A 14,503-nucleotide genomic window follows, 5' to 3' on the forward strand; every position below is an offset into this window, starting at 1 on the left:
AAGCAGGAGCAGGGACAGGTGGTGTGGCCTTGGCAAGCAGGAGCAGGGACGGGTGGTGTGGTGGCCTCAGCAGGAGCAGGGACGGGTGGTGTGGCCTCAGCAAGCAGGAGCAGGGACGGGTGGTGTGGCCTCGGCAAGCAGAAGCCGTGGCCGGGCTGGGCTGGGCGGGCAGCAGTGTTGAAACACTGGCCATGTGGTATGGACCCAAGCTGGGGTCAGATCTTTTTGCTTGTTTTTCAATTTTCTTTCTTTCTTATTGAATAGAGACAGAGAAAAATTGAGAGGGGAGAGGGAGATGGGGAGAGAGAGAGGGACACCCACAGCCCCGATTCAGCACTCATGAAGCCTGCCCCTGCATGTGGAGACCAGGGGCTTGAACCCGGTTCCTCGCGCACTTTAGTGTGTGTGCTTAACCAGCTGCGCCACCGCCTGGCCCCGGGAATCCGATAGTAGCCTCTGATGTCCACGCCTCACTGTCCTTGTGTCCGGGACTGTAGTTTGTTGTCCTTTGCAGTGCAGTTTATCTGAGCCCCAAATTCACGTAGGTGCTGTTTTTTTTCCATGTTCGACGTAGCTCCTGTTGTGTCGGCATCGAAAGAAGACAGAACCTGCTAATTTATGGCCACTGTTTCCCATCATTTTTCTCTTCACTAGAAAACTGTTTTCCAATGTTCCATTTTTAGACTTTTCTGAATAATAACACAACAGCTAATATCCACCAAAAAATTGCTCTAAACAAATATGATACTAAAGGGGAAAAAGGCATCACAGAAAAAATTTATTTATGTTGGAGAAAATTCACAATCCATGAGCAAGAAGTAAACTAACTGCACACCAGCAATATCGAGAATAATGTGCCTGTGAAATTCCAGGTCAGACCAGTTTCTCTTGCGCGTGTGTGTATGTGTGTGCGTGAGTGTACGCACATGTGTGTGCAGGTGTTCCATGCGTGCTAAATAAGCCAACAGGTGTTTCCAGTACAAAACTGTGAAACCCAAACAAACAAGTACAGACAAGCAAGTGAGCAAGGACTGAGTCTCCTAAGTCACACCCAGGGAGGACATGGCAAAATGTTGGCGTTTTGTATTCCTTGTTTCAGTCACAGTACAGACTGCTTTATCTAATAATATAGATTTAGCAGTACTTCTTAAATTAACTGACCACTTATTCCAAGTCAAGGACTACTCTAAACTGCCAGAGGTGCCCTATATATTATGAGACAGACCTCCGATAATAATGGGTCCCATTATTAGACAACTTCATACTTATAAAAATGAAATTCTTTACAAATGTTTATACTAAGAATTTACCCCAATGGTTACACTTGACCACAAAATTAACATGGAAGCTTTTAAGTATTAGTTTTACAATTCAATGTGATTACAAAAGTCTTTTTAACTGGATCGTATAAAAGGCTTTCCTATGGAACAAATCCTTAGTATGAAAACTAAGACTTGTCTTTAGGCAAAAGAGCGCCCTGTTTTAATTAATAATTAAAAATATCTATGGATGCAAATTCCATTAGTGCAATTCACATAGCAGAGGAACTCATCTCAGTAATTTAATTTTGCTTTAATGCTTTATTTATCTATTTATTTTTACTAGCGCACAACACTGCTCTGGCTTAATATGGCCCAAGGGTCATGACATTTCTGGCCCCTCAGGCAAGACATTCCTTTCTGCACCACTGAGCTGTTTCTCCAGAGCCCAGCAGGCTTTACCATCTAGCACTCAGGCCAGCCAGCTCCTCAGCACCACACACAACGTCCCGAAGTGTTTCTTCCCAGCAGGGAGCCACCCTCCCTCGGGGAGCACAGGGCCCACCTTGTGCTGTTCGATGGCGTCCACCCAGTGCTGCCTGTGGTCGGGGTCCTGAGCACGAAGATACCAGACACTGTCGTTGACACTGATATCAAACCGACATTCATCAAAGTCATGAGGCTGTGGGGGACAAAGCAGAAAGTGAAAAATAGAGATAGCTACATCTTTAAACGTGTCACACCCTACCATGGAAATTATGAGCAGAGCACAGTCTTTCTGTTAGGAGACTTGCTATTTGACTTTTCTCTACTTAGCTTTTTTTGAGACTGACTCAGATAGGAAGCACAATAAGGGTGTGTTTACCAAACCTTTCATGCTTCATTCGCTATCCTGACAAAGGAATCAACACATAAATTATTTATTTTGCTTGTAAGATGAGTAATTTTATCAAATGCTCTAACAGAAACACCACTGAAAGTTCAATTTGAAAAAGGACTCAAGCAAATGTTTTACTATTAGCATTCAAATAAAATTCTCATCATGATTCATTTGATTTCATTAAATTGGGTAAATAATACGTCCCAGGTTCAATCCCCAGCACCACCATAAGCCAGAGCTGATCAGTGCTCTGATAAAAAAAAAAAAAAAGAAGATAAAAGTGCATGATATTAGGGGCATGTGGAACATCGCCATGTCATCAGCTGAGTGATCTCGTGAGGAGCAGATGCTACAGCAGTCAGACACTCACACGTGCCAGTAATGTTCTGCTTCTAAGAACTGCACCCAGAAAAAGAAAACACCTGCATCCCCACGAGAACTCAAAGCAAGGAGCTGGAGGCCTGTCAGTACCTAGTAGCGCACCGAGCATGATGTGCTTTCCAACCGGTTTTAAGTCGGAAAACCTTCACAGCAAGCGGGAAGATTCCGGTGGAGATGCGACAGAGAACTCTGGTGGTGGGAACCGTATCAAACTACAATTGCCTCTTACAATCTGGTAAATACTGAATCACTGACAAAACACTGAAAAAAAGCAAGCAAGCATCTGAACGGCGTGCCGCAGCAAACACACACAAATGCTATCATCTACGGGTACAGCGTTAGATCCTTTGTAGTTTCTGAAATAGGAAGTAAACTCAAGGTAACAGATTACATACATGTGTATTTCTTAACACGAATACAGCTTGGAAATAGCATGACCTTCTCTGAAATCTTTCTCAATCAGCCTCCAGTAGTCATTTCTTAAAAGGTTTCCTTGCGGGGCTGAGCAGGTAGCCCAGTCGGTTAAGTGCACATGGTGCAAAGCACAAGGACTGACCTAAGGATCCCGGTTCCCGCCCCCGGCTCCCCACCTGCAGGGGAGTCACTTCACAGGCGGTGAAGCAGGTCTGCAGGTGTCTGTCTTTCTCTCCCCCTCTCTGTCCTCCCTTCCTCTCTCCATTTCTCTCTGTCCTATCCAACAACAATGCCATCAATAACAACTACTACAACGATTAAAAAAACAAAAAAGGTAACAAAAGGGGGAAAAAAAAGGTTTACTTGCTTTATGGAGAGAGAATGAAGGCAGAACCCCATTCCACTGCCACCTGTGTTGCTGAGGGCGGGATCTGGGGCCCCCAAGTGCGGTGGCCCATTCCCTATGCTCCCTCCCCAGCTGGCGTTTCTTGCGGTGTTTTTTAATTCCAGGTCAGTACCACGGTCTTGAAGAGTAGCTGATTGTCACAAAGGTACATTTCCCATTTTCCCAAGATAGATGTGCCCATTCCAACTGGGATTACACATAAAGTCACATAAAGAAAATCTCTCTCAGAAAACCCGGCAATAAAAGTTTACGTATCAGGGGCTGAGAGGCAGCGCACCTGACTGCCAGCTTGCTCGTTACCAGGCTCAAGCCCCGCTCCCCACCTGCAGGGGAGCTTCATGGACAGTGAAGCAGGGCTGCAGGTGTTTCTCTTTCTCCCTATCTCTCTGCCAACTTCTCCCTGTCTTATCAAATTAAGAATAATAACAGTTATTGATGAACATAAACTGAAACTAGTCATTAGGAAGAGCTTATATAATACTGGGCGGGGAAGCCAGCATAATGGCTAGTAAAGTCCCACGCCCCGAAGCTCCCGGGCCCCATGCTCCGTTAAAGGGGGGGGACTGAAAAGCAACCGAAACTCAAACTGAAGATTTTAAAAAGTTTCTATTTTAAACGCTAAATTATTGCTATTTCCCCTTCTTACATGTTTATGCGGTTAGTCAGGACATAGGAGGCGATTATTTTCTTCAAAATGGACGTCAGGAATGGAAGGGATGTGAATATACATGATACAGCTAATGTAGAGGCACTAAACATGCGTGTGTATGAGTGTGTATGAGTGTGCATGAGTGTGTGTGTGCATGAGTGTGTGTGTGTGAATGTGTGTGTATGAGTGTGTGTGCGCATGAGTGTGAGTGCGTGAGTGTGCATGAGTGTGTGTGTGAGTGGGTGTGTGTGGGTGTGTGAGTGGGTGTGTGTGTGTGAGTGTGTGTGTGAGTGTGTGTGAGTGTGTGTGTGGTGTGTGAGTGTGAGTGTGTGTGTGTGAGTGTGTGTGAGTGTTTGGTGTGTGTGTGAGTGTGTGGTGTGTGTGTGAGTGTGTCTGAGTGTGTGGTGTGTGAGTGTGTGTGAGTGTGTGTGTGAGTGTGTGAGTGTGTATGTGTGTGTGTGTGTGTGAGTGTGTGTGTGTGTGTGTGTGAGCATGTGTGTGTGAGAGTGTGTGTGTGAGTGTGTGTGAGTGTGTGTGTGTGAGTGTGTGTGAGTGAATGTGAGTGTGTGTGTGAGTGAGTGTGTGTGTGAGTGTGTGTGTGAGTGTGTATGTGAGTGTGTGTGTGGTGTGTGTGTGTGAGTGTGTGGTGTGTATGTGAGTGTGTGAGTGTGTGTGTGTGTGTGTGAGTGTGTGTGTGTGTGTGTACTTTTCTTCCCTCCTTGCCTCCAGGGTTACTGCTGGGCCTCGGTGCCTACACCAAAAATCCACTGCTCCTGGAGGCTATTTTTCCTTTTTTTTTTTAAATCGTTGTAATAATTATTGTTGTTATTGATGTCTTTGTTGGATAGGACAGAGAGAAATGGAGAGAGGAGGGGGAGACAGAGAGGGGGAGAGAAAGACAGACACCTGCAGACCTGCTTCACCACCTTTGAAGTGACCCCCCTGCAGGTGGGGAGCTGGGGGCTCGAACCGGGATCCTTAACCCGCTGCGCCACCGCCTGACCGCTGTGTGTGTGTACTTAACATGTAAGAAGAAACATAACAAGAGTGCAGAAAAACCGAGTCACAGTATCATCCACAAGAGTGCAGACGTAGCTCCAAGTGCACATGGCTTTTTTTTTTTTTTTTGAGGTTTCCTCCTCCAATAGGCTTAAACATAATAATATATTCATTAGAGTTTAGTTCAAAAGTAGCCTCTGACATGCTATAATATGAATCAGTCTTCAAAATGTCACACTAAGTACAAGATGCCTGAGGGAAAGGCCCACACAGTGTCTGATTCCACAGAAGCTAAGAACTCGAGTGGACAGGCAGGAGACAGAGGGGAGGGAAGGCCAGAGTGGGGGGAAGAGCCGTCTTCCTCACGGCTCCCACACCCTGGGCTGATTCAGATACCAGGCGACAGAGAGCACAGCACAGAAGCTTCCCTCACGCCACAGGGTCACACCTGGATCCGTCCCCATGTGGCAGAGCTGTGCACTACCCAGGCAAGTCATTTTGCTGGCCTTGAAGTATATTAGCCTCTCTTTAAATATTTATTCATTTGTTCCCTTTTGTTGCCTTTGTTTTACTATTGTTACTGATGTCATCACCGTTGGATAGGACAGACAGAAATGGAGAGAGGAGGGGAAGACGGAGAGGGGGAGAGAAAGACAGACACCTGCAGACCTGCTTCACCGCCTGTGAAGCGACTCCCTTGCAGGTGGGGAGCCGGGGGCTCGAACTGGGATCCTCACACCAGTCCTTGCACTTTACGCCACGTGCACTTAACCCGCTGCACTACCGCCGACTCCCTAGTCCCCTTTTCTTGATTTATTTTTTTTAAGCCAGAATATTGCTCTGCTCAACTCTGTTTTGAGGACAGAAAGTGAACCTGGAATCTCAAGAGACTCAGGCATGGAAATTCTGCAGAACTATGCTCTACCCAGTCCATGATTCCTTTAAAGAAAAAAAGTTAAGGATAGTTTTGTTTTTGAGTTAACCATGGCTTACAAAGCCGTGTTTCAGAAGCATGATCCCCACCTCGTCCCTCCCCCAATATGCCAAAGGTAACTAATTGATACTAGCTCTGGGTAGTCTGCCTGCTGGGAGTTTCGTGTCTATCTGCTTTCTTTCCCAGCGTGCTTGTGCTCAACTGCCAGCTGCACTGTGAGCCAGGCTACTGCAACACTTAGTTTTCAACATGCTTCACAGCTAAGCCTGTGTGAGCCAGTGGACCACCACCATCTCCTCTCAGTAACATCTGGTCACCTTACACTAGGATACACTTTGCATGTGGTAAGGACAATGTACTACATCTCTCCTGTTGTATGCTTTACATTGGGTTGTTCTAGTTCTCCCCCGCCAAGAGAATTGGATCAGTCCAGTTAGTTTCGGGGGCCCGCTTGGCCCCGCCCCACCCGAGAGAGGGTTGCAGAGTCCAAGTGTCAGAGTTTGAGAGAGTAAGAGAGAGTGCTTGCGCCGCCGCAAAGAGACAGCAGAGTTCTGTTTGGTGATTAGTTTGGTTTAGTTTATGAATCGTTGTTCCTGAATAAAAAAATACAGCTTCCCTGCCCAGCCGTTGTTTCCGCGTCTCTGTTACCCGCCCGTGAAGCTAGCTCGGCCGGCTAGAGCCGCCGAATTTTAACAACAAATGGCGCCCACGTGGACCTGACCTGCGCATCTCTCAGATAAGTGAAGACAATTTGGCTACCTATGCACTATGGCCTTCTCTTCTGCTTGTGAAGAGATCTCCAAAGGCCTCTGCTCTTTCTTCACGAGACTGTTTTGCTGTTTCTGGAACATTTATCTCTGGACCACTCTGTTGTTTCCACTCGCTCGGGCGAACTCAGAACAGCCAGCGGGAATAGCCAGTGGGCGGGAGGCGAGGCGCGGAGCTGCTGTTTCCACCTGGTTAAACAGCCAGCCAGCCGGCTGCGCCCAGACAACCCCGTGCACTGCGCCCGCAGCTCCGCAGCCCGCAGGAGGCTGACGCCAGCCCGCAGGAGGCTGACGCCAGCCCGCAGGAGGCTGACGCCAGCACGCAGTAGCCCGATGCCACCACACAGGAGCCTGATGCCAGCGCACAGGAGCCCGATGCCAACACGCAAGAGGCCGATGCCACCACGCAGGAGCCCAATGCCAGCACGCAGGCCAGCCCACAGGAGCCGGCTCTCCACCGCGTGGAGCAGGGCACTGGACGCGTGATCCCTCCACGCTGCTCGGCCACTGCGAGCAGGGCAGCAGACATGGCAGGGCCATGGGGCAGAGCCGCGGCGGCCTATCATGGCCGCCACCCCTGGGCACCTAGGCCCACGCCTTCTACAAAGCTGGCCTGCCCGCCCTCATGCTATAAATTCTGGAACGATCCTGGACCTCCCGGACCCCAGGGCTCCTTGCCGAAACTGGGCACACGAGATCTCCAGCTGCCGGTCTGGTATGAAGGCAGACAAGCTAGAGTACGCAGAGATTTGTGCAGAGATCGCAACCTGCAATTCCTAGAAGTGAAGCTGCCCAAGAGACCACCACTGGACAACGCACCCCCCCCCCAACAACTAAGACAGTACAGATTTAAATTCGTGTTTAAAATGACATGTCTTCGTAACAAAGGTTTCTCTCCTTGTGTACTAATGACCATGTTTATGTGTATGTTTAAAGTTTGGTAAACAGTAACTTTAAGGCTAAATTCTTACTAGACAAAGTTAAATGAAAAAGGTTTTCAACATAATTCTCATAAAGATAAAATTAACTTACATTTAAAGTCTAAGGTAAAAATTAGTTAACAATATATTTTAACTAAGTTGGTCTAAACAAAAGGTTAAATAGACTTGTTGATATGTAAAACTCTCCATTACCTTCTCTATTAGAAATGGTAGATCGCACAATGGCTATGCTAATTATTCTCATGCCTGAGGTTTCCTTTCCGGAGCACAACTAGGGTGTGTCTCCATCTTGAATGGGTGTAACAAAAAGTTAAAAAGACGTTGTTGATATGTAAAAGTCTCAAATTCCTTCTCTATTAAAACATTAGATTATGCTGTGGATATGCTAATAACAAGTTTTGTTTCATAGTAAGTAAATTGCAGCCAGCTGCCTTTGGGACTCTAGGCCGTTCCCCGCCCCCATGCAAATGCCCGTCGAGACAAGTAGCCCCCCAGAGGCAAGAAATGTTTTTTTTAAGCTGATAAAGTTTTGCCCACAGAGGCAAAAATGGCCCCCTCAGGCCTTCCCTTGGCAACACACGGGTTCTTGTTACTTGCTTACATGTTTCTCCATGTTTGTGCCAGTTTCTTTTTTTAAAAATGCCTGTACGATACAGGTTTCTGTTCACCTCACACCCTTGATACTGTAGTCATTTAGTTAAAAAGAAAAGGGGGAATTGTTGTATGCTTTACATTGGGTTGTTCTAGTTCTCCCCCGCCAAGAGAACTGGATCAGTCCAGTTAGTTTCGCGGGCCCACTTGGCCCCACCCCAAGGAACCCCGAGAGAGGGCCAGAGTTCCAGAGTTCCAGAGTTCGAGGGTTGCAGAGTTGCAGAGTTAGAGAGTGCTTGGCGCTGCTGTGGGGAAAGAGGCAGCAGAGTTCTGTTTGGTGATTAGTTTGGTTTAGTTTATGAATCGTTGTTCCTGAATAAAGAAATACAGCTTCCCTGCCCAGCTGTATGTCTCTGGTCGTCTCTGTTACCCGCCCGTGAAGCTAGTCCAGCCAGCAAGAGCCTCCGAATTTTAACAACACTCTCCTTTTAAAGGATTCTCCTCCCATCTCTATAACAGCTACTAGCAAGTTCATCACAGACAATGTTGGAAATACGTGCTGGATTGTGCCTGCTATGGCCAATAAACAGAGGAGAGTGGGGCCACACATCTTAGCATCAGCACACACGACAACAACTCTGAACGAAAAGACTAATGACGTGAGATGAGAAAGCTACTCCAGAGGCGAGCTGAGGGAGCAGCTCTCTCGGGAACCCGCTCTCACCTGCAAGGTGCGCACAGGAAACCTGATGCTGGCAATGGGCAGGGAAAGGCTGTGTTCTTTAACTATTCTCAACAGAAACAAGTAAAGCATTTTTTTGTTTGTTTTTATTTCCCCCAGTCCTAAGACCTGAATGTCAAGCAGCTCCCATGGCTTCCAGGAACCCCGCAAAGCCATTTTCGCTCTCTCCAAACCGCTGCATCCTTGCATCTGGGGGGCTCGCGTGTCTGTGTAGCCACGCACTCAGCAACCAGTGAAGCACGCTAGTATGGGGACTGGAGGTCGAACAGGGAGGCACAGAGATGATAGGCATTGTGATCAATGATACTGATAATGGTGAGGACCAGAGGCTTGAACCTGGGTCCCTGTGCACTGTAGTGTGAGCATTCAATCCGGAGCGCCACTGCCTGGTCCCATAGGAACTGCATTTCATAGGAACTAAGTATGGTCTGTAAACTATTGGAGGTATGAAGTCAGATACTTAAAAAGTTAGACTTGAGACTACAGAACGGAGCTAAGTCGATTTCCAAAACGTTCCTCCTACAATACCTACACTCTCTAGTACCCCAAATAACTTCTGTCCTCATCAGTTGCAAACAAACCACTTCTTTCACCTTCACAAAATGATCACTAGAACGTTAAGGAACCGGCTGATACCTGTACTATGATTTCTAAGTAGCAAAAGAAAAGACAAAACAACTAACCTGAAGAATCCATCAGTTAGTGCAACTGAAGAGATTCATGGCAGGAAAGAAAACAGTCCTCAGCCTAGATGAAATATTGAAAGAAACATGGCTGGTCATAGTGACATGAAAAGATATCCGCCAAGAGATGGAGACTTACTGGGAGCCACTCTGCCCTGATCCAGCTTTCTAGCCCTTTTTCCAGCCATGACATCGTCTCCCCAGATAACCAAACCACCTGGGTCCACCTGCATGTCAGACGTCAGGTTCAGGCAAAAACTAATAAAGTCATGGGCCCTTTGGAATAGACCTAAAATAGATCTACTAGCCTTTTGCAAAACAGAGACCCCCTCTTCATCTGCACTATTCTAGCCTTTAGGTTCATGATTAATCAACAATTTGTTTGGCTTTGTATGTTAACTCTTCTTTCAGCCACCAGGTTCCAGATGCTACCAGGATGCCAACCAGACTTCCCTGGACGAACAACCTCACCAATGTGTCCTGGAGCCCCACTTCCCCAGAGCCCTGCCCCACTAGGGAAAGAGAGAGACAGGCTGGGAGTATGGACCCACATGTCAACACCCATGTTCAGTGGGGAAGCAATTACAGAAGCCAGACCTTCCACCTTCTGCATCGCACGAGGATCTTGGGTCCATACTCCCAGAGGGTTAAAGAATAGGAAAGCTATCAGGGGAGGGGTTGGTATACAGAGGTCTGGTGGTGGGAACTGTACGAAGCTGTACCCCTCTTATCCTATGGCTTTGTCAGTGTTTTCTTTTTATAAATAACAATTTAAAAAAAAAAAAGGTAAAAGAAAAAAGAGATGGAGACTTAAAAAGCAAGGCAAAGGAAAACACAGGTCAGGGGCTGAGAAGATAGCTCAACTGGCAGAGCACAAGAATTCTGTGCCTGAGGTTCTTAGTTTGATTCCCAGCACTGCAAGTACTGGAGTAGTGGTCTAACTTGTCTCTCTCCTCTTCTCTATGTCTCCCCTGAGACTCTCACTACAAAGTAATGACTGAAAAGAAAGGAAAAGAGATCCTGTGGTCTAAACAACTTTAAGCACACACAGGAATGTAGACTAAAGGTGACACTTCAAACCAGTGGGGAAATGGTGAATTCAATTAATTCTAATGATATTAGAATATGTGGTTTGCCTCTTAGAACAAATTAAAGAGCTGAATTCCCACATCACTCCTTACACACACTAAAAGAACTTTCTTCAAATCTCAAATATAATCAAAACTCAAACATAAATTATAGATGAAGTACAGGTACATTTATAGAGTTGTAATCTTTGTGGAGGGAAATACCTACCTAATTTAAAAATAACCCATCAAGGAAAAAGATCGGCAAGAATACATAAAAGTTTTGTATTTCTGTAAGGCTTAAGAAGACTATAAACCAAGGAGAAAGAAAGCATAAATGACTAAGAGAACGTATTTGCAATAAATATGACAAATGGTCAATTATCGTCATATAAATAGCTCCTACAATCAATAAAAGCTATATCAATAAAAGAGAGAGAGAGAGAGAGAGAGGGAAATGAACAAGCAAATGGAACACAGATCTAAATGGGTTGTAAACAGATGAAGTCATCAGTCTCCTGACACTTTCTTAGGGCTGGGTGTGTGAAGAGAGAGCAAGTCAGGGCACTGCCTGGTCCCTTCATGGCAGGCAGCACAATCCCACGCAGAGCGTCAAGCATCCCAAACGCACTCTACTGCCACCTCACTTCCTTTGTCCCATAAAATCCCACTGTTATTTTCTTATAGCTGGAGGGGACATGGGGAAAGACACCACTGTAACTCTCCACCATCCACAGAGTTCCGCCCAATTCCACCGCCAGAACTATTCATGGCGCTTCTGTGTGGCGCACTGCCGGGGGCTGAGCTGAAGGTCTCGCACAGAGAGAGGCGCCCCTGGGAGGTACAGACATAATCTGCGTCTCCAAGAACAGGGAAGGGGCCATTCAAGAGAATGCAATAGCTAACATTCAAGACATATGAAAGAAATGGTACAAGCAATACGTTCTGAATGCTTTTGGTATAAATGAAAATGAGAGATATAAGCAAATAAATGTGCAGGTAAGTAAGCCTTCTGGAAAAAAAAAAGCCAAAAATGTAGCTCAGGCTATATGTGTGTGTGTGTGTACGTTCATTTTTTCTTTCCCCAGCTGAACTTTGCTCAGCTCTGGTTTAAGGTGCGTTGGGGAAATGAACCTTGGGCTTCAGAGCCTCAGACATGTCTTCTTCGCAGAGCCATCACGCTGCTAGCTCCTACACTGGCCGTGTCTCAAGGGCAGGACTATGTAAGGAGAGGCGCTTACTTAGCTGGTGGCAACAGCTACACGCATACGCGAGGTGAGGGTCTCGGGTGCGGGAGGTGTGCTCCCTCAGGCACACCCCACATGGCAGGGATCAAGTCGCTCAGCGGGCATTCTGGCTGCGGATGTGGTGTCGAGCCACGTGTTGAAGAGATTAGACTGGACTTCAGAAACACCTAGAGTCTTGCAAAGCCAAGACTACTTCAAAATACAGATATGAAAAACCAGAGACTAAAGTTCTACCATGATCCTTTCTTTCATTTAAAGACAGACGTTTCAGGGCTGGGGAGAAAGCATAACGGCTCTGCAAAAAGACTTTCATGCCCGATGCTTTAAGGTCCCAGGTTCGGTCCCCAGCACCACCATGAGCCTGAGCTCAACAATGCCCTGGGTTTGCTTTTGCTTGATGTTTTTTTTCTCTCTCGTTAAAAATAAATAAATGGGGAGTTGGGCAGTAGCGCAGTGGGCTAAGCGCAGGTGGCACAGAGTGCAAGGACCGGCAGCAGGATCCCGGTTCGATCCCCCAGCTCCCCACCTGCAGGGGAGTCGCTTCACAGGCGGTGAAGCAGATCTGCAGGTGTCTGTCTTTCTCTCCCCCTCTGTCTTCCCCTCCTCTCTCCATTTCTTTTTGTCCTATCCAACAACAATAACAGCAACAATAATAACTACAACAATAAAACAAGGACAACAAAAGGGATAATAATATTTAAAAAAAAATAAATGAAATATATATATAAAGAAAGGAGAAGTTTGAAACTCAAGACCAGTTTAGTGGCTCAGGAGCTGGCAAAGTGGTAGAGCTCGGGGCTTGCAAGCATGAAGTCCTGAGTCTGCGCCCTGCCCTGCACTGCACCTGTAAGAACGCTGCAGCCCATGAAATAAAATACCATGTGTGTGCGTGTGTGTGTCTGCGCGTATACATCAGAGAGTAGTTTCAGTGGCCCGTGAGCACTGCTCTGAACTGACCGATCAAGCGTGCACTGACCGTCTTCTCCAGAGCAGATTCCGCAGCGAGGTCTAGATGTTCAACAAGAAGGAAACGTGATGAGCACGAAGAGACTTGGCGTGAACGAGCAGGCCAGCTTCCTCTGAACACCCACTGTCCACCGCTCACAAGTGTGAGGTGAGCAGAGACCACACCCGCAGCGCTCACGGCCAGGCCTCAGGGCGTGAGGGACAGCACCAGAGGGAGCACCAGCGGGCTCCACAGATAGTGAAGTGGTGATGCCACGTCTCACCCTTCTGTCTCCCCTCATCTCCAAAGAACAGAAAAACTGAGGTCAGGGAGGCCGCCCGGTGAGGTCCTGCACAGGGCCGAGACTCCGGGGACACACAGAATCCAAAGTACTTGCAAATACTACAAACGGCAGATACTAGTTGAGATAGCCGGCATGCGGCAGCCCATGTAGAAGGAAAAAACACGTTCCTAGTTGGGTCACACTTCCGAGAATTCAGCTGTTTGCTCCCCAAGCTGCCCACAGCAGTTTACTTCTTGTAGCCTGCATGTGATTTAATGAAGCACGACCAAAGTCCATGGGACACGAGCGCGGCCGTTTAGTTTATCTTGAGTTTATCTCGACTAAGCCGCATGTAAGCTAAGCAGAATGACTCACGAGAAGGAAGCGCGTTAGCCGCACTTGGAAAAGGTTGCAAGAAGGGCCTCCATGGTGCCTGACACAGCTGCGGGGATACTGGGGCAGCGCTCTGACGCCTCTCCCTTTCTCTAAGTATACAAAGAACAAAGAAATATAATAATAGGAAAGGAAGAAGGAAAGAGAAAGAAAGAAAGAAAGGTGGGCCAGGTGGTGGTGCACCTGGCTGAGGCACCTGCTACAATGCACAAGGACCCAGGTTCAAGCCCCTGGTCCCCACCTGCGGGGGAAATGTGTTGTGAGTGGTGAAGCAGGGCTGCAGGTGTCTCTCTCCCTCTCTAGCACACCCTCCCTTTTTGATTTCTTGCTGTCTCTAATTAATAAGCAAATATAATTAAAAAGAAAGGGAAAGAAGAAAGTGCAGGAGAGGCCACTCAAGTGCTATTATGTGAGGCCCTGACCTACCCTCTAGTGCCGCATTAAAAATAAACTACTGAACTAGACAAAGAAGAGGTACTGCTAACTCACTAGCGGTGACCATATAAAGCTAAAAAAGATGCTACCTAACTACCATATAAAGCTAAAAAAGATGCTACCTAACTATAGACATTTTCCACCCCAAAATTATCTCCACCAGGAGTGTAGAACTGTATGGGCACAAAGCCCCAGTGAAGTCTTGCTGGCAAGGAAAGAAATATGGTGGTGGCATTAGCTACAGGCGTCAGAAGCTGTCAGTGGGACACACACACTCGAATGACTGTGCCACTGCCTGGCTCCTGATTTATTTGTCACCTGTTTTAACACTGGGTCTTTATGCCTATTCGATCCCAGCACAGGGTGGTCGTTCCGCCCCTTAGCCCCTCTCCCCGACCCCCAGTAGAGGGGAGACAGGGACAGAAAGGGAGAGAGAAGACGACTGAGGAGACTCACGATGCTTCCCTGCAGGGCTCAAACCCGTCC

At 47.2% G+C, this 14,503-nt stretch overlaps 2 protein-coding genes across 2 annotated transcripts in view; one reads left to right on the forward strand and one right to left on the reverse strand.

Moving 5' to 3' along the window:
• The window catches only part of POLK (DNA polymerase kappa), a 358,361-nt gene that overhangs the window by 262,867 nt on the left and 80,991 nt on the right, over positions 1 to 14,503 (forward strand). The gene's annotated exons all lie outside the window — the stretch shown is intronic.
• CERT1 (ceramide transporter 1) overlaps positions 1 to 14,503 on the reverse strand; it is a 65,227-nt gene that overhangs the window by 39,221 nt on the left and 11,503 nt on the right. Inside the window, exon 3 of the mRNA XM_060201062.1 lies at positions 1,825 to 1,941. Within this exon, the coding sequence (XP_060057045.1) occupies positions 1,825 to 1,941 (117 nt within the window). The remainder of the gene's footprint in view (positions 1 to 1,824; positions 1,942 to 14,503) is intronic.

The sequence above is a fragment of the Erinaceus europaeus genome, chromosome 11 (assembly GCF_950295315.1).
Source record: "Erinaceus europaeus chromosome 11, mEriEur2.1, whole genome shotgun sequence".
In the NCBI taxonomy this organism is placed as follows: Eukaryota; Metazoa; Chordata; class Mammalia; order Eulipotyphla; family Erinaceidae; genus Erinaceus; species Erinaceus europaeus.